The following is a 20,761-nucleotide window of genomic DNA, read 5'->3' on the forward strand; positions in this document are numbered from 1 at the left end:
ATTTCGAGCTGAAACACAAGTCGTGTTCATGTTTGATATTTCGTTCTTGAATGGGAATGATCGTTGATATAGCTAGAACAAATATCGTTTCTAAATAAGTGTTCGAAAAATTTCCTATTCTGACAATTTGATTAAATAATTATTTAATTAGAAATTATTTAATAGAAATTATTTCTAAGAATCGAATAATTTGTTAAAAAATTTGTTAAAAAATTTATTACAATTAATTGAAAAATATTTATAAAAAATTGAATTTCATTATTTGAACGAGGTATCCTTGCAAAAAATTTATTTTATACCAGTATCGTGCCTAACTTCATGATTATTTGACAGTATCAAAGATGGCGGCGATACATAATGAAATACGTAATTGTATATTTTCGTGATTTAAAGTGTTTTGAGTGTTTTTTTCGATTGTTTTATGATGTATTGTTATCATCAAATAATTTCTTTATTACTGGAGCTACAGATACATTTTTTTAAAGACAATAATGTACAATGTCAGGTATGTAATTATTTGACGTTATAAATATAAAGAAGAGGTTAAACTCATCGTAATGGTGTAACTTTTAGACTTTTTACTTATGATTTTGAATATATAATTATATTTTATTTTAGAAAACTCAAATTTTAAATATTTTTCTCATTTTCTTTTGATTTAAGTATTTGAAAAACGAGATGAATAAAAACGAATAATATTATTCCTATTACGATCGATTTTGATAAAATATAAAGTACTTTTATCATTAACTATTCATTGATTTAATATGAACAGGACATTTTATCGATTGATTCGAAAAAAATAATCATACAATTACGTGCTCCACGCATCCGAACAAGTGCTATTAGCTATTTGCGGTTTAGTGGTTTCGTAATAGGCACGATATCCTTCTAGACAAGGATCCTTGCGTTCACTTCCTCATTATTGCGGTGAATCAACAGGTCACGTATCGTCGCGTCTCTATTATGAAGTAGTTTGCGTTCTTTTCCAATGCTCTTCCTTTATCATTTCCACGAAAAAAAATTATTATCTTTTATGTGTCGTTTTATTATTTCAATTATTTTCTAATTTAATCATTTAATTAAGATTTTCTGAATATTCTCTTAAATATCATGAAAAGGATGAAACAAAGATTTGAGTTTTTTTATTGAATTTTTTCTAAAAAATTATTCAATATTATTATTCGTATAAACTAAATGAAAAACTATTTATAATCAAAGAAGGAAAAAATTCAAACGAAAAGTAAAATAATGTGATTCGATCATTCTAATGTTATAAGGAACTAACCTCGCTGATTTCAGTAGAATTTACGCAAGCCTAGCTAGGCGAGAGAGTGATATTCCTGGCTTTTCGCGAGCGGCGCTCGACCGAGACGAATCACTTTCCGCGTATGAATCATCATTACGTTTCTACGAACACACGGTAAATTACAAATTGCATTTCCTCGCAGCGGACAGACTGAAAGCGACCGGCTACTCGAAATCTGGAGTGAACGTTGAGCCGTATAGGAAAAGAAAAAGGTCGAATTATCCTGTCGGAAGGACGCCGCAGGCTCGTCATTTCGCTCCGTGTACCATGTCCCTCTTCTTTTGCTCTCTTTTTTCATCCGTTCCTTTCTCTATCTCTTTCTCTCTTTCTTTCGCCACCTGTAAACTCGGTTTAATGAATCGTAACCACATTATCTCGCGTTGCGCAACCCGTAAGACCCCTTTGAATTACCATAATGTCTCCAAGGTGAAAACTTATCGTTTTGTGAATATTGAACATGTGAATATATATAAGATAAACTTATATGTAGAACCATTTGATGGAATCTGGTCAAAAGATTAAATCATGTTTTAATATAAATGCCTACATACGTATTTTTAAATAATATTAAAATACATTAAAATTATTCAAATTTTTTTCATAATTGACTTCATGCTCGACGTTTAAAAGTAAAACTATTTTTAGTCTCATTAAAGTTAATTTAAAAATAAAATATTTCTTTAAAAGAAAAAAAATATTTCTATAAAAATTCTCTTCATGTATGTTTTCTAAGAAGATAAATGTTCGTGATTAATATGCAATATAGTATTAAATTTTTAATTCTTAAAATAATTCACTTATAAAAAAATATCGATATTTAATTAAAAGAGTAATATCTCGTTCAAAAATATATGCGAATATATGTGAATATATGCGAATTATTTTTTTGTAAATTTTTTTGTCAAAAATGAATTCGATATCTCGGGAGACATTTTTCCTTGAACGATTACGTTTGACAATATAACGATGGTATAAATAAATATGAGGAATGTATCAAGACACGTTGAATCTCACAATTTCCGCGTTGCGCGTGAAATTTTTCGAAACGGATCGCGCGCGAACGTGAAACGGGATCCGACTGTAGCAATTCTAGATAAGCAATCACAGAATAATCGGGCTGGTTCGCGCTCTTACTTAATTACGTAACCAGATTAATTAGCGCAATTATAATTAGCGGGTACAAATTGCAAGCGAGAGTGTCGCTCGATTAAAATGGACTGCGACGAATGAATCCATTCCGCTTCGTCTGCCTTTCGTCTCGACACCGACATCATTGCTTTATTTGATATATAAAGAAATTTTTTTTTTTTATAGTTCGATATAATAAAACTATTACAAACAATATATTAAATTTATTATATTAATTATTTTATTTTTATATTTTCTTTTCTTCAATTATCAAACTCATTACTTTTATAATATCAGCCAAATCGATTTTTCTCTATATATAAAAATATATATATTCTTTATATATAAAAATATACACTTTTCATTGATAACATATTATGCTATTAATCTAATTCATTTAATTCTTTTAATTGATATTATCGAATCAAATCTCGATTTATTTCGAGAAATTCTGCAAAAATTTCTTCTACGTACTATGTGGATGATTTCTCAGCCAGTTTGAAAGTTTCCTTTTTCTCCTGTGGAAAATACGAAAGGAAGAGTGCAACACTATTGCTCAGAGTGCGTCTTTAATGGGCACTCGTGGCACTCGCGATGAGGTGAGAGAAAGCGACAGGATGAGAGGAAGAAAAGGCCGAGAAAGGGGGGGCTGGAATATTAATAGAAGATTTCTGTCCTGACTAATTTACCGCTTCCGTTAGCCCGTCGCGGACTGCTTCTTTGACGTTGTCCGCGAGATCTTTGTGTTCATCGAGGATTTGGTCGATCCTCGAGGCAATCGCGAGAGAGACGAGATAGATGCGGAAATATTCATTCAAATTTCTTTCAATGTTTTTTTTTATTTTTTTTTATTTTTTTTTTTTATTTATTTTTTTTTTTTTATTAACTTAACTGACCAATTAAAATTCCATCAATACAAGTATTGATGTAGGACATGAATACATCAACATTTTATTTCTTTGAATGCAAGATATTTTAATGGATACTAATGAAGCTACTTACTTAGTATTTTGTATTTATAGACCTTTAATATTTCTATGATTTTATAACATTCTAAAATTTTTATTGAATTTTATTCGAATATATATTTCTTTTTATAAAAAAGAATGTATTAAATGAGAGAATATAGTAGAATTTCACTATTTGTTCTGAAAGATAAATTCATCGAAGTGCAATAATTCTTAGTTTTTTATAATTAAACATTGGATTTTTTTTTTTGTCATCGCTTTATGGTTTTTATCGCGAAATTGTAAATATCACTGATACGTGCTGAATGTTGTTCCGACAATGATGTTTGCATTTGCAACACGGATTGTTTTATTATCGCTTTCGAATAAAAGAAATCGTGACGCGTTGGAATTCACGTGCATTCGCGTTTTTAGCTACCAAAGATTAATAGGTATTCCGCCAATCAATTCTCTGATAACGAAACTCACTGAATTTACAGGGTGATACAAAAATATTGGATTCTAATTAAATTTTACTTAACATCGAATTATTATTTCTTATTATTATTTATTATTTCTTATTAGACATTTTTCACGATAATAAATAAATTTTACTACGCTAATTTTTTAATAAAATAATTTTTTAATAATCAGTTTTTTTTTTTCTTCTATAACATCAAACGTTTCGCTTCACAACTAACATACATTCACTTTGACTTCATTGAAGTCCATTATCGGGTGGTTGGAGCTCCGTAGCGAGAGAGAAGATTCACGAGCGAAAAACGAATCACGTCATCCCGCGTAATTGCGCGTCGCATTATTCAAACGGTCCGCGTGCGCACCACGCCGCTATTTACACGCGTTTGCGCACACGCACTTATGCACGACGTGACGCGTGTACGCTGCACCATGCGAACTATGAGTAACGCGAGTGCATTGGCGCACCAGGACAATTTAGACGACGTTGCTCTCGATTCGTGCTCGGATTTCAGAATCTTGTATAATATAAGAAAGAAATATACGATATACGTATTATACGTAGAAAATGTAAACGAAAAAGTAATTTAATCTCGTGATCTTTTCTTTTTTTTTTTTTCATGAATTATCAATCTTAATTATTTTAATTGCATCAAAAGATTAAAAGACTACTCATTTTGTTTGATTCGTATTACAAAAGAAAAGGATTAATTTTATCACGGATAATGAGAATTTTATCATTTAAATAGAAATATTATAAATATTTATGCGTCCTTCAGAATTATTTAAACTTTAGATAAGTGAAAATTAAGATAAGTTATATGTTTATTTATTTATACGTGTAAAATTTTTTAACAAAGATAATTTGACCAAATTGAAAAAAAAAATCATCCACTTAAAATTATCGCATATTTGTACAGATACACCGGTTAATCCGCTTATAGGGAAAATTCCGAAAATGCAATTTCGTTTCACGTAAACTCTTGAACCGAGGCGCGGGAATTATTTCACGGATAAAACGCGAACTGAAAATTATAATGAAACAGCGTTCGATAATTTTTTGCGACAAAATATATGAACCGATAAATGTCATAGTGGAATGCGGCGGGCATTATTTAAACAGGTATATTACTTTATCTGCTAACCACCGATAACGAGTGGAACGTGCCTCGTTATTGCCCCGCTCGAGTGTCTGCGTGAAAAGTTCTCTGACGGTTATAACAACACTCGTGTGTGACACACACCTCGTTTGCTTATCTGGAACACGCGTTTTCATTCGGCCGGCTCCCCCCTCCCCGACAACTCATTTTTTGATTGTGCACGTCTCCCGCTTCTCATAATTGGATAAACGCACGCGAAAATGCGCTAACGTATTATCGAACGCTCGGGAAAACATGTGGGATTGTATAGGGTGATCCAAACGGACGGATCAGAAATTGTATATATTTCTCAGAAATATCGATTTTTCTCCGAGGTAGGTTTTCCAAAAGATCTTTTTTTTTTATTTTAATCTTTAAATTTACCAATTCTGGATTGTTTTATTATTCCAAATTTATTTGTAAGCGATTTATTCTGTTTCAGAAATTTTAATGTAATGATTTTTTAATGATATGGTAATATCAAATTTTTATAGAAATTATTTTCGAAATATATTTTAATAGGGATTATAAGTGATCTATAATTGATTGTTCTTAAACGAGCGTTAAATAAATAACATTTTTATTAATTTTGAAAATTTACATTATTAAGATATTTTTATTTTTTATAATGATATTAAAATTTTTTAAATAAATTTTAAAATATAAATTTTTTAAGTTTTAAAAATTTTTTAGAATTATAAAAAAGATTGCATAATTTCGATTAATTTTTTTCAAAAATATTCAAACAATTCATATATCGAATCGAAAATACTACACGATTCATTCACACGAGCACTATTTTCATATTTTATGCCTTAAAATTCTTGAACTGCTTTTGTTGCAGATCATCTCGTACATTCATTCTAAGAAAACTGTTGCTCGATTTCAGAAGAATTTTCAAGACCAAGAACGATTGAAATTCACAAATTCGAAAGCATTGAGGTTCGTTTATACGAATACCATTCTTACATTATATAATATGTAGATTTCTTTAAAGAAATGTATAAGTTCAGATCGATAATTAAGTTAAATTTGATATAGAATTATTAATTTCTTGTTAATATATTTATTATATTACATTTATTATATTGTATGCAAATAGAAATAATGTCGATTCGATATTAAATAACTATAATATTAAAATATATAAAATTTTATAATAAATTTTAATGAAAAGTAGAAATGGTCGAAATATATTTTGAATAAAATCCCGCGTAAAAATTGTTTCGTAGCAGCACTAATGCTCGTCTAATCGCATCTAACTTCAATTCAATGATTTGGCGGGATCAAAGATGGCGGTGATACGTAGTGAGAATACGCGATCGAATTTTTTCGTGGCTCAGTGCACAATTTTTGGTGTTTTCTCAAAAAACTTTGTGAAGTGTTGTTACTATTTAATGATTCTTTTATTACTGTATCCGGACAGATGGTTATTGGGGAGCAATAACGTGAAATATGAGGTATTTATAAAATGCCATTAATTTCTCCGTAGAGGTTAATCACCAAACCTTCTCGTCGCGTCATATACGCAATTTATGATATATATGCAATATATAATATCACGTTACGAATATTATTCTCAAAATCTTTATTAATATATAATACACGTTTCATATCATAGTAAAAAGGTTAACTGTATTATACAGTATATAGTACATTAACTACGTGAAAAATTTCGAAGTTCTCGCTAGAATCCTTGATCACTAATAGACGATACGATCTGCGATCCCAAGAAAAATGATCGTTAAACTCATAAAATAAAAAAAAAACGAGAGGAAAAAAGGAATTCAAAGGGGGAACAATCGAAAGCAGTTCGTGAATATAAAATGATCCACGACTCGTTCGCATGAGTGGCTCGTCTATTCCGAAGGTTCTTTGTTCGAGCGTCCTTTATCGTACGTTTCTCTGAGCATTTTTCACGCAAAGTAGCGGCCGTCCAGTGATTTCTAGGCGCATGTCGACGCGGACTCCGGTGATTTATTATGCGCGAGACGCGGCGGTGCGCGAACCGAGCATAAAGACGAGCCACGGCGACGCTTTATTTCATTTTACGGTCACCCTTTGCCCGTTGCAACTTTATTGCGAAATTCATTTACGCTGCGCCACGGAGAGAGGCTCTTGTCGTTGCCCAGCTAAAAGGGCGTAAAGGCCGCGATAATTGAAGTCGCGACGAGCCACCGCCCTATTAACCATCCTTTATGATCGCGCCTGTTTATTAGGAAGTATCAAAAATTAAGGAAAATATTACGTTGTCGATGTATGGAATATTATACGATATTTGAATACTGGCTTTGTAGTGTACAGAGTGTTTCATTATACATTATTAGTGATCTTTTAAGAATTTATAACTATTGTGTTGTCTATAAAATAAATGAAATTTTATAAATTTTATTAATTGGAAATCATTATCTTATTTAATATAAAATTGTAAAAAAAAAAAAATGTATAATTTACAATTCTATATATTAATTCGAAAATTAATTGATAAATATTTGTTCATCAATATTATGAAACATCCTATATGCTTTTTAAAATTGATATTTGATATTGAAAATTGATATGTATCTATAATGAAATGATGAATTACATTATGTGCATTATAGATAGATAATGATAATATCAAATCAATAAATAGGATCATATAAAAATGAAATAATAGAAAAAATATACAAAAATTGATTTTATGATTAATTGTTTTTTTTTTTTCATTTAGATTTTTGATGATTCAATTGAATGAAGTAGGGCGGTTTGTTATACAAAATTGAATTCCTGAAAAAATTGAAAAGATATAAAATTCTATCACACTATACATATTTTTACAATTAAAAAATTTCTATCAGAATTCGTAATTATTAATAGATAGAATAATACTTTTTTGTTATATATATAATTTAGTCCTATTTTTTATTCATTTTTCTTCTACTTATTAAATTGCATTATAATAAAATCAAAATTTATTTTGTAAAAACATAACTCAATTTTTTATTATCTTTTTATTATTTGTATTTATATTGGATTATTCATTAAAAACATTAATAATTTGCATTAACATTCGGTAATTAGTAAATTGTTGGAACTATCTCTCTTCCCTTGTTACATATGTATTTTCAATTAGCTGTAACTGAAATGATGAGTATCTGTTGGGAAGGGGGGAGGTAATGTTATCGTATATGCGCTGTTATTGCATTGTTCTATTGCAACAATGCGTATGGTACTGATATTAAAGGAACAGAAATGATGGAAGGGGTTTGAAATTATCAATGTACAATGGAACTCACCCTCTATTCTTTGTTTAGAAAAGCAATTTGAAATTTTATTAATTTTAACATTAAAACAATTATATTTATGTTTTATTTATGTTATTCTTAAATATTATTATTACAATTAAACACTTATCAAAATGAAATATTGAAAAATAAATTTTTATTCATATATTAAGACTGATCAATATAAAATATAATATAAAATAATTCTAATATAAAATATATAATAGTTAGAATAATAGTTAGAATAATATGCTTTCAATATAATTATTTCGTATATGTTAATATTGTTTTAATTAATCTTTATCATATATTTTTCTTTGTTCTAGGTAAGTAATTTGAGATCATCCTTATAATCTTATAGATGAGGCAAAATTTTTGAAACAGTGGTGGTAAGTTAAATTTCAAGAGTAACAATTATTAATTTACTATACAGAGATAGAAAGAAGAAAGTTGCTTGTATAATTATTTATTTATTATTAAATTGCAATATATTTTAATTCGCTAAAACTTTCTAGTAATTCTTATTTTTATTTATTGATTCTCTTCTTATTTCTAAAAGAAATAACTTTCTTTTTATCTCAAACAAAAACAAATATGTTTATCTTGATGGTAGATGCAATGTCATCTTCATTTATATCTTTATTATAGCTGTATAAACCTGTCTGACACTCTTGAGACTAGTTACTTATCTTTATTCCATTCAGATTTTATAGTTCTCATTCTTTATCTTAATAAGATACTGTCTCTTGCTTCTTTACATATTTTCTTTTTATTTTTATTATATTCAAAATAGTTATATTTTATTTTTATAATTACACATAGCTACAAAAAATATTTATATATTCATGAAATGAATTAATGTACAAATTTAAATTTCAATTGTACAAAAGAAAAAAAAACTATTCTATAGTTTAAAAATAATCTAAATTATCTACTTTAATCAAACAAATCAAACATAAATAAATCCTACTCAATCAAGAACATATCTTTAATATTAAAATAATATTGTATCACAATGTTAATAATTATTCTTCTAAATAGTTCACTTAAAAAAGCTCTAAAAGACATATAGTGTTTTCCAATCAATTATGAGATAGATTCTTCCTCATCTTCTCTTCTTTAAGCTCTATATAATAGTTCTCTGTATAATAGCTCCTTGTATAAATATAAACACGTTAGAGAGAAGTGTAAAATTGAGCTCTTCCTCGCGTAACCTTTCGTATATACTAACTAAATTAACCATTGCGACTTGTGTATATGTAACTCGCGTGCGCGCATGCGCGCGTGCAAGTTAGCTGATTCGAGTGCGAGCGTGGATCCGTGCATATCCTGCATATGAACGTGGCCCCCGCAATATATTACCGTGCGCGATGTCTCGTGCAATTTACGTACGATTATGCAGATGTGCTCGAGGCTCGCCCACGTATTACGTGTACAGGCAGAGTGGGAAGAAGAGAAGTGAGGTTATGGTTTGGGCATCAACGGATATATCGAAAGGAATACGGTAGTGTATAGTGCCACTGTTTGTTACATTGTTTTGCTCGTTATCGAATTAATTTTTTTTTTTTTTAAAGACATTATGTAGAATGTAATTGCTTGAGTCGGTGAAAAAAAATGTAGTTAGATGCTAGATTAAATGGCTAAAAATAATTATATCGATTTGCACGATTGTTATAGTTATAAAGGAAACTTTTTTTAGATGCGAGAAGGATATAAATTTAGAATGTTAAATATTCAAAATAATAAATAGGGATTTGAAGTATATTTTTATAATATAAAAAAATAAACATTTAATTGTAAAAAAAGATGAAATTGAAATATGAAATTTTTATTTTTCTTGAAAAGAATTAAAATTACATTTACAAAAATTTAGCGATTGTGCGTCAATTAGTTTTATCAATCTTTTCTTATCACGACTGAGAGTTGAATCGAGATTCTCTAATAATAATGCCTTTTAATTAATAAATTAAAATTATTCCTGCGATTGCGAAATTGGAACGTTTATTCGTAGAAAAAAATGATTTCCCCTTCTGCGAACGCATCTGACTCATCACTCTTCCTCACAAAATAATCCGTGTAAAATTGCGTAAAATTGCACCGTAATGTGGAAGATCACAGTTTGCAATATCTCAGACCTCATTCACATAACAAAGAACGCTAGAATATTATTAAAATACATTTTATTTTTTCGCAATTGTTGTCCACATTCGTTCGCCATTATAAATAAATAAAATTTCATTATAAAATTTTTTTTTTAAATTTCCTTAAAATTGATAAAATTGATCCTTATTAATTTTCTTCTCGCTACTACACAAATATAATTTTACAATAACCACACAAATATATATCAATCTGTTTTCCTCTTGTTCCAACATCTTCAAATGACGAAATTCTTGTTAACTGGTTGCTTGCCGTCATGTGACGCGAGAAAATCGAGTGACATTCATCGCTGGGTAGAAATTTACCTTTCGGCGTAGAAATGCAAACCGAAACGCGGCTCACCGATTACAGGAAGGGAGCTCGAGGGGAAAATACGAGCGTCAGATAACGGCCGGCCTGTGTACACGTGTAAGCGTACAACCCATTAATCCGACCGTGTCGCATTGATCTATCATTGTCCTGTAGACCGCTGTGATATACACATCTGAGCTTGATACATAATAGATCGCGGGCACAGGCTGCCACGACGCAAATAGCGGCCCCTAATACCCGCGAATACGCGCGAGGTTTGGCGTGGACAACGGTGCCACGGTGTGCGTATGAAAAGTTACAAGATTGGCTCGAACGGATAATGCCGGATCCTAAATCCTGTGAAATTCATTTTTCATATCCGGCGTGGTCATGTTCCTCGTTGATCTTAACGAGATAACATGGCTGGTTAACCCTTTAGATTATCGTGTCGTAATTCGATGGAGATAAAAATTGTATTTGTAGTCTCATATTTTTTATTTGATTTTTAATTTTCGAGCTTCGATTTCTCGGTTATATTGGAAATTCATGTCGATATAATAATTTAAAATTCATTTTAAATAATAAAAGGATCTGAAAAAAAAAGATAGATTTATCTCGTAATTTTTATTTCGAAAAATAAAAAAAGGTTAAATTTGAAATAAATAAATGGCGGAGTTGTTATATAAAAATGAATATTTTTTTTTAGTTTCAAATAAAGATATCGAATGTAATGATTCTAAAATATTATTTTAATTGGAATTACAATTTGCCCGTGTCTGATATCCAATATCGATTAAAAAAAAAAATTGACCCATTTTTCTCGTAAATCTGACGATTCGCGTCCGTGTTAAAGGGCGGCTCGATGCGAATAAGGGTGGAAAACGAGGGAGGGGGAATGAGAGAAAGAGAGATGAAAAAAAAAAGGGTTCGTTGAAGCCGGTCGAGCAGCGAGGAATGAAACCACTCTTGATTTTAATGGTAGACGAACTTTGCCGCTCGCCAAGTTTGAAGTTCCAGGTAACTCGATTAATGGATATTCGGTTTGCACGAGGTTACTCGCGGCCGTGTAATTGAGTCTAATTCACACCGAAACTCGTGATTAATGATAAAGCTAACTCGCTGAAATTTCATGGCGTATGTAGTACGTAGTACTTCCCCCCATCCCCCACCTTATGCTTCTTACTTCCTATTAATGAGTTATCGATTTTCGAGTACCCGTCGTTTCGATGAAATATTCATTCTCCAAGTCTAATTTCGTTTTACTCGATGCAAACAGCCTTTCTGTAGATGATGCATCGAGCAACGATAATTAATATTAAACATTGTCTTATTTCGTATATTGCACTCACTTCGAAAGAACGATAAATATTGAACGATGAATAATATAAAATTATATAAAAATTAATAAGAAATAGAGAAAAAATTGTTTAAAAGTTTGGTACGGTTTATATTTTCTAAAGACTAAAGATTAAAAGCTTTAATAATCGAGTGTTGAACCGATCATGTCCGATTATTGTCGAACCTACCCGAAGTCGAACTCGCTGTCGATTCCCGAATCAAATACGAAAGTGTCACGATCTTATCCGAATTCTTCCGAAGATTTTAAACGCTGAAAAGCCTATATTTATACTTTTAATCGATTAGTAAAATATAAAGACAAAATCTTCTATTTTCCTTTCCTTTTTTTATTTCTCTTTTAATTTTAAATTTGTTCGAAAAATCACTTACAAAGTATCATAAACACAATGAAATAATTAGCTTTCAAAAATAATTTCAATCGTAATTATGGTTCTAAAAATAAGAAGTGGAAATTTCATTTATTTTATGTAAAAGAAACTTGAATATCTTAAGTAAATCATTTCTTGCATTCACCAGTACAGTTATGGGATAATCTTTGAAAGAGTGAAATGGTATACAAGCAATTTGTATATTCCACGGTCTTGATTTGCTTTTGTTGCGTGAAATCACTTTCATTCGATACATGATCCTCTTTTTACGCGATATCAGTAATGCATGATATTCGATCAACACTTTTCGCGATTTGTCACATGCATATCATTCTACCCCAACGTTTCCCCATTGTACTCGTTCGCACATGTGTAACCGCATAAAACATAACACTCTTGAGGTTATCGTTACTGAATCTTGTTCTTTCTGACCACCATGAAGTAAAATGAAACCTTGATGTATACCGTGTCCATGTACACGTAATAGTTTCTTCGTTTATGATCCCTGCATCCACCTACCCGTTTTCATCTATTTTAAAAATAGTTCTGATCGATAGATAAACTAGAACTTAAGAATCAAGTAATTAGAATCGTTTTCTATTAATTTTATTATTAATTGGAAATTAATTTTAAAAATACAAAAAAGATTTTTCGTATTAACAAAATTCTAATTTCACTTTATATATATATATATATATTAACATATAAAATTTAATTTCTACACGATCCTTCAAAACGATTAAAAATATAAAAATCGATCAATTTTATAACGAAACAAAAGATCGAGAGAAATGTTCGTTCCTTCGCGTCTGGCTTGAAAAAAAGCCATCATTCCACCCGATTCCTAGGAGAACGGATCCAGAATACAGGTTATTATCACGTCACTCGTTATACAAACCAGTCGGCCATTATCCTTCCGCTTTTTCCCTCTAAATAAACGACGTTAATTCATCTTAATGCGGCGCATCCGGCGATACGCAAGCCCCGTTCCTCGAAATCCTTCGAAAAGGGAAGGGATGCCTCGCTTCTTTCGGCAAGGGAATGCCTTGCGGTCCCTCGATCCCTCTTTCGCTTCGCGGAAAACCGTCTTCGCCACGTCCGATATTGTGCGCAATGTTAAACACGTTGCAATAATGCAACTTTATGACCTGGAACTTATACCTTTTTAAACGTAATTAAAGTTTTTACCGCGTTCTGCTACTCAAGTAGATTCTCTTCTTATCATCCCACTTCCCAATAGTTGACATATATTTTTTTTTTTTTTTTTTTTTTGCTCCAGCAAAATAATTCCAAGAATATACGTCGTGAAAGGATGAACAAATTTTACACTCTAAAGATTCAGAAATTTAAAACCAATTAATTTTCTCCATCACCTGTATCAATAAAAATATAATCACATATATATAATATAATCACATATATATATATATATATATATATATATATATATATAAAACAGGAAAAGGAAAAAATAATTCTCTTCGAATCGATATCAAATTCATCGTATCATTTTCTTTAACACTTCTCAAAACTCCCAGAATCCTCGTACATCCGTAAACACGAGGAAACAGCGGGAGAGCGCGCAAACAACAGACGAGACGAGTTATAAGTCTCATCAGAAATAGCTTAATTAAAGGTAAAATAGTTATTAAAGCGAGAGGCGAGAGTTGTCAGCGAGTATCGTTTAAAGAGTCGAGGGGTGGGGGCGGGCGAGGCGGGCGGGGAGGGGCGGTAGCTGCGCGAAGCTCCGCTCATTAACGCGCTTATTAAGATCGCTCGACGATTAATTTCAACCCGTGCAGAGTTATTCACTTTAGGAAACACAACAGAATTTCTCCCCTCTCTCTCCTCTCTTTCTCTTTCTCTCTCTCTCTCATCGATGGTAATAATTTCTCACGGGTTAATACGCGCGCGGATACACACACGTGTGTGCATTTACCTCTGCTCACGATGCTGCTTGCCCGGCCCACGCGAAACGCTTTTGCCACCCAATATATACGAGCTATTGTCTCGGGAATCATTATTGTTGTGCAATGCTGAAATTACGGGCGGATCCTTCGCTTTGTGCGTGATACAACTCTCACGGGGATACGGCGGAATATGCGGAGGAGTGGTGGGGAGAGGGGAGGGAGGGGGTGTGAGGATAGCCCCCCCCCNTCTTGAGCCGTCGACGATTGGCAAATTGTTTATCATAATGATAATAATTTCTTTGGCTCGATAGTTGGCCATTGTTGCCCGATCCCCTGGCGCGCGATAATTTTTCCCCTCCCCCCTCCCCTCTTCTGGATTCTCTCTTCACCGCGTAGAATGGGATCTTGTTAGAGTGAAATCATCGATTGTCTTGGTTCTTGATTTTTGAGAGTGAGGATATAATATTTTTTTCCCTTTTCTCTGTGGGACGATTATTATTATTATTATTATTATTATCCTTTGAATTTAAAAATAGTTCTTAGTTATGAATTTTTTTAATGTGAAAATTTTTTATTATTTATATATTATTTTTTTTTATTATGTGAATGATAAAAAAAATGCTTGATAAATTTTTGAGGATAGAAATTAAGAAGACGATTCTTTTTTTTTTCTTCGAGTCATGGGAAAGATTCTTGTTTAAACAATTTAATTTTTTTTGTCAAGAAATGCCAATAAGAATATTTATATCGCGAAACAATGTAGCACGTACTGTTATTAACGAGCGTATAATGTATCTTTGCGACATAGCGAGACGCATAAGTCGGCTCTAAAATAGACACACAACTCGTTGGGTACACTGTCTCTGTCCGTTATCTATTTCTGGTAAGGGTCCGTAAAACCGTTCGAAGCCGGATCCTGGAAGCGGCTGCGAACAAATCTCGCCGCCACGACCTTTTCGCACACGTAAGGAACACGAGTATACAAACGGTTGACAGAAAATTCGTTCGGGATTTACTGGGCTGTCAATTCGAGGCACATAAACGTCCACCCGGAAAAATGAAATGCTGATCCCTTAGCCCGATTCATTAATGACAATACGTTATACCTCACGGCGCTACGTGGACTGCATTACTGACATTTCTATACGGGGAGAAAGGTGTATCGATGTCGGCATAAATCTCCGCATGAACTGCGCGCATAAACATATTCACGTGATCGCGTCTCAACCAAGGAGAAAAAATCGTTCTCCATCTTGTTTTCTTTTTGTTGCTGCCGTTCGTTGCGTCTCTGTTGCTTAAGATCGGTTCATTTCGACCCACGTGAAAATTTTCCGTGCGAGAGAAAGAGAGTAAAAAGTTTTTCTCGAGGGAAGAAATATAGTTAAAAGTGGAACAATAATTATTGGAAATTTCGATATGTGTACCAATAATTTATTTTTATAGCCCTTGAATCGCTACTTGGAAATTGCGAAATTGAAATATATGTTCTATTTCGTTATATTGAAGTCGAAGTTATTGATATTAATCTATAAATTTATTGCAGTTTCAACATATATCGTAACTTGTGATCAGTCAAGTAAATTAAATTAATTCATATCAAATCAAAATTATCTGTATAAAATTTCAACGTAATAGTTTTTTATCATATAGCGAAATAAAAATCTTATTCAATTTCTTTAATTAATGATACATGAAATATTGAAAAGTACCCAAACTTCTGAATTATGTATACATAATTTAAAAATTCGAACTTCGGGATAGTTCGGAAAAGTTCGGAAAAGTTCGGAGATTATATTCCGATTCCGCCCGATCTCGTCCGATCTCGTCCGAATTTATAATTTCGATAATTAATCAACCAAACATCACATCTTAATTTATTAAAAATTTGGTATAATCATCATTTAGCGGAATATAACCCTTATACTTAACTTTTGTCTCATCAATCGATACATTTATCTCAAATACTTATTAGCCACATATCGCATATCGATGTTAAACGACAAAGACAAGTTCGTCGTGCCGTGTGATCACGTTCAAATTCAGAAATAGAATCGGTCGTGCGACAAGCTGTTCTCTGAGATAGGTCAATAAAGCGTCTCGTTAATATCAAGGAAACACGTACGTCCCCGGGAAGTTTGACAGTAATAACTGACAATAACGACGCTTGCCGGCGACGTTTAACGACACATCGAAGGGAGAACGCGATGCTCACCGTGCCACCGAGGCTGTCCTAATTACCTGATTTAATTACCGCGACGGAATTACCGGTCGTTTCCGTGCCAGTCGGCACAATCGTGACACCCGTTACATATCTATGTAGCCCGTAACCGAACTAACGCGAAATCGAGGCTCCCGATCAATTACCACGATTCATCTCTGCACGGCCACGCGTTTCATTTGATCGCGGTTGCTTGTCTCATTTGATACTGATTTGATCTTTTTTTCTTTTTGTTTTTATTTCGAAATACGGAAGAAAGATTTATGAAAAATATTTTTTTCACTCGAAATAACTAGCTCTTGTAAGCTGTTTAATTAAAAAAATATTTAATTCCATTGATTATTCAAATAATAAAAAAAGAAAAAAATTATTATTTATAATTATTTCAATTGCGCGAAAGGATTTCTTTGAAAAAAGATTTTTTTCCTTCGGGACACTTTGAACTCAAAGTTTAATTCTCTTCATCCTTGCATCATGCCTCCTCATTTATCACGTCGACGAGAATAATGATGATATACAATATCAAAATCAATATAGGATCCGCGATGAAACTCGATCACCGGTTTATTCTTAAAGAATACTGAGATTCTCTCGGCCTTGCCGCGAATAATCAGGCACGTAGTTGCGTGGTCGCCAATTTTTTCGTCGTCACTTATAGCCGATAAATTTGAGGTTGATTACCCCTCTTTGAGGCGCGGCGTAAATGCAGATGAGCAAATACATGTATACGTATATACACGTGCACGCGAAACGCGCACTGTTGGACGGCAGAAGGTGCAGCAAGCACTTGGAGTCGATGGTGAGTCACCGTATGACATTTGACCCCCACCAGTCGTCTTGTGGTACTCAGCGATTCTCAAACGATTCTTTCTTTTTTCTTTCATAATTTTGTCTTATTTTTATATTTTGTATACGTTAATTAAAGTGAATTAAAAATAAGAGAAAAATTTAGATGACCATTATAAATTATTACGGGTTTGCAAATACGATTTTTTTTTTAATCTTTTTTGCTTCGTAATTTAATAATCATATTATACGAAGAAAAAATTTGATTTTTATTCAATATTTTATTCATTTACAAAAAAATTAATCGCGTAAAATTATCTCCTTCGAGGATGGAGATTTTATATAAATTTAATTAATATGAATATGATGAAAGAATTGTGTTATAATCGGTAATATGCGGAAAAATGTAATAATAAAAACTAAAAATAATTCAGGAAGTCAAGAGTTGCTGAATTTTTTCATGGAATTGATTTTACTTATTCTGGCAAATCATTAATAAATTGTCCATAAAAAAATTTATCATTGATTAATAAATTATTAATAAAATTGAATATAATCGACTATTGAATATAATCGATTATTATAATCGTAAATTAAAAAAATGAAAATTTTTTAATAATGTAAAATTGATATTATAAATATTAAATTTTAAATTTAGAAAGAAAAATTCGAAATTAAAAATATTTTATATAATTTTACACCTTATAAATTATGAATTTATAAATATATTTTTATTTAATGTCATTATTTAATGTCACATTACGTTATAGTATTATATTTTACTAAATGTATAATTAAAAATATCATTGATAATATTCGTTTAATCAATTATTAATGCTCTCCAATTAAGACATTAACATCTTGACTTCAACGATGTCTGACGATATAAACCTGAAAATTGATACTCCAATTGAATTGATTTATGCATTGAAATTTTTCGATGCTAACTAACGTCTAGACGTTTTATTTAAAACGGCGTATTTCGAGATACGTTTACGTGAATATTTAATATAATATAACCCAATTTACATTCAGAGAATGAATTCTATAACAAAGAAAGAAACTAAAAGAATAATAAGGTCAGTGAAAATGTAACGGAAGATTAAATCGAAATTAAAGTAACAATTACGAACAGAGAAATTCTCTCGTTTTATTGGGGGAGGAAAAAAAAAAATCTCATTCCATTTCATCCTCGGTTGAAATATCAACGTTGAAAGTAGTGAAAGGAAATTGTTTTATTATAAATTTTGCTTTATTCACTGTTAATTGACCAAGTGAAATAAATCTCTCTTATTTTACGAAGATATTGCATTTAAATATATCAAATAGAGAAAAATGAATTTTTATTTGGTATTTTTATAATTTTTTTTATGTATTATATAAATACAAAAAAATTAATCTTCAAACTTGTAATAATTTTCCTTTTATCCTACATATTTATCATATGTATAGTAAACGAAAGAATTAATATCATTTCTTTATCAATAAAAGAATTAGTATCAATCATATCGACAGAATGAACAACGATTCTTCAAAAACCATTAGTCGTTCCGTGGCAAATCGAGTGTATAACACGCAATGCCCGTTATCGAGGCACTAAACTTTAAAGTTTACCCGAGCAAGAAGACAGAGATAGAAAAGCGAAAAGGTTCTGGATCCTTGCCAACCGACCGAATCGTTAAGTCTCGCGCCTTCCAACGAGAGACAGAGAGGAATCGCAGAAAGAAGGGACACGGGAGGTTAACGGAGGTTGACATGACGATACGATTGAACCCTCTTTTTTTTTCTTTTATCCTATAGTGGCTGGTATTTTTAGTCGAGTCTTGCTACCTAGTTGACATTTCGTCGTCATCGATCGATCGAGTTTAAATGCGGGATCGTTGCTTGGATTAGATGATCGAATAGATTTCACGAAATTATAATACGGAATATCGATTTTAATTTTTGAAATTTATGTTATACATTTTTCGATATGCATCGTTTATCGAATGGTTGACAGAGATTAAATGATTATGATCGTGTTGCAGTATTGATATTACTTTTTAATATTTATAAAAATGGAATTTTAAAATGAAATTATTTTTATGTGATTTATACACTTGACTATGTGATATTTCGTGCCAAAAAATCATTAAGATGCCATTTTGTACTATATCTTTTACATAATTTTATAAAAAAATAATAATTAATTTATTTTCGAGAAAAGAAAAATAGAAAGAGAAAATTAACATTCGTACAAAATTAAAAATTAATATTTCGAATTTTAGCACGATATAAAATTATCTTTCTTATTCGTATGTAATAATTTACGAGATGTCTGTTCGAAATCCCACGAGTATCGAATTATTTTCCGAGAATTTTACGCGTAAGAGGATAAAACACCGTGTCGTAGGGAGCATTACGTAATCGTATTAATAAGCACACGCCTCGCGAGCGGAAGAACGGAGAGTGCGCTTTCGTTTCCACGAAGCGGATTCTAATTACGACCGAAGATGATACATGGTTTTCTCCGCTTTTGCACGGCCTATCTTTCTTCTCTTCATCCACATCCTCTTCATCCTTGTTCAATTCGTTACCTCGCTCGGTTTCTTCGTCGCGAGAACCAAATACCTCGAGCTTTTACCTCTTTTTACGCCCTCTTTCCGCTCTTTTCACTTTCTTTTGCCTGGAACACGAACTGGATGGATGATTAAGTTCTCGGCGTGATCTTTGATATCTTTACGATTTTTTTTTATCTCTTTTACTCAAGCTCGTGTTAGAAGGATAGTTAATTTTAGATCTGGTTACTTTTTATGATTTTTCTCAATATTTGAATTGAAAGTAATAGCAGCAAATTGATCTTTTAATAGGGATTTGTTATAAAATAAAAATATGTTATAAAATAAAATTGTAAATTTTCTAGAAAATTTTTCTAGAAAATTAAAATAATTAAATTTAAATTCTAATTAAATTTTTAAAATAAAAAAACTCAGACGAGTTTAGAAATTCGTAATAAAACCGTTTAAATAAATATATCTTATGCATCATTCTTGAAACGAAGTGCGTTTATATCAAATACCTCTATTATAAAAGGAAACGTTATATTTAATTGCCCCATAAATTCGTACCGATTATTATACCGGCATTAACCGATCAATATATACTTACGTGAAACGTATCATTCATATATTCTTTATCGTTTCACTCACGTTATGATAAGTTTGAAAGCTCAAGAACCAGTCTATTAAAGCCTTTAACCGATTACATCCGATTATTACCGAGTCAATTCGAAGTTAAACTGCCACTCGTACTTATCGCAACCTCGACCGATCACGCCCGAATTTTTCCGATCTATCCCGAAATTTGTGTTATCGAGTCACGTGACAATCCATCATATTTCTAATTTCTATTATTCATTCCATAA

At 31.5% G+C, this 20,761-nt stretch overlaps 1 protein-coding gene across 12 annotated transcripts in view; it reads left to right on the forward strand.

Annotated features, from left to right (window-relative positions):
- LOC122713346 (protein scalloped) overlaps positions 1 to 20,761 on the forward strand; it is a 179,095-nt gene that overhangs the window by 95,363 nt on the left and 62,971 nt on the right. Inside the window, exon 1 of one of the 12 annotated variants that reach the window (XM_043933798.1) lies at positions 386 to 505. The exons of the other annotated variants lie outside the window; for them this stretch is intronic. Within the exon in view, the coding sequence (XP_043789733.1) occupies positions 499 to 505 (7 nt within the window). The 5' untranslated portion in view covers positions 386 to 498. Of the gene's footprint in view, positions 1 to 385; positions 506 to 20,761 lie in introns of those variants that run through there. 12 annotated transcript variants of the gene reach the window in all.

The sequence above is a fragment of the Apis laboriosa genome, unplaced genomic scaffold, assembly GCF_014066325.1.
Source record: "Apis laboriosa isolate Shangri-la unplaced genomic scaffold, ASM1406632v1 scaffold112_cov148, whole genome shotgun sequence".
NCBI classification, from domain to species: Eukaryota; Metazoa; Arthropoda; class Insecta; order Hymenoptera; family Apidae; genus Apis; species Apis laboriosa.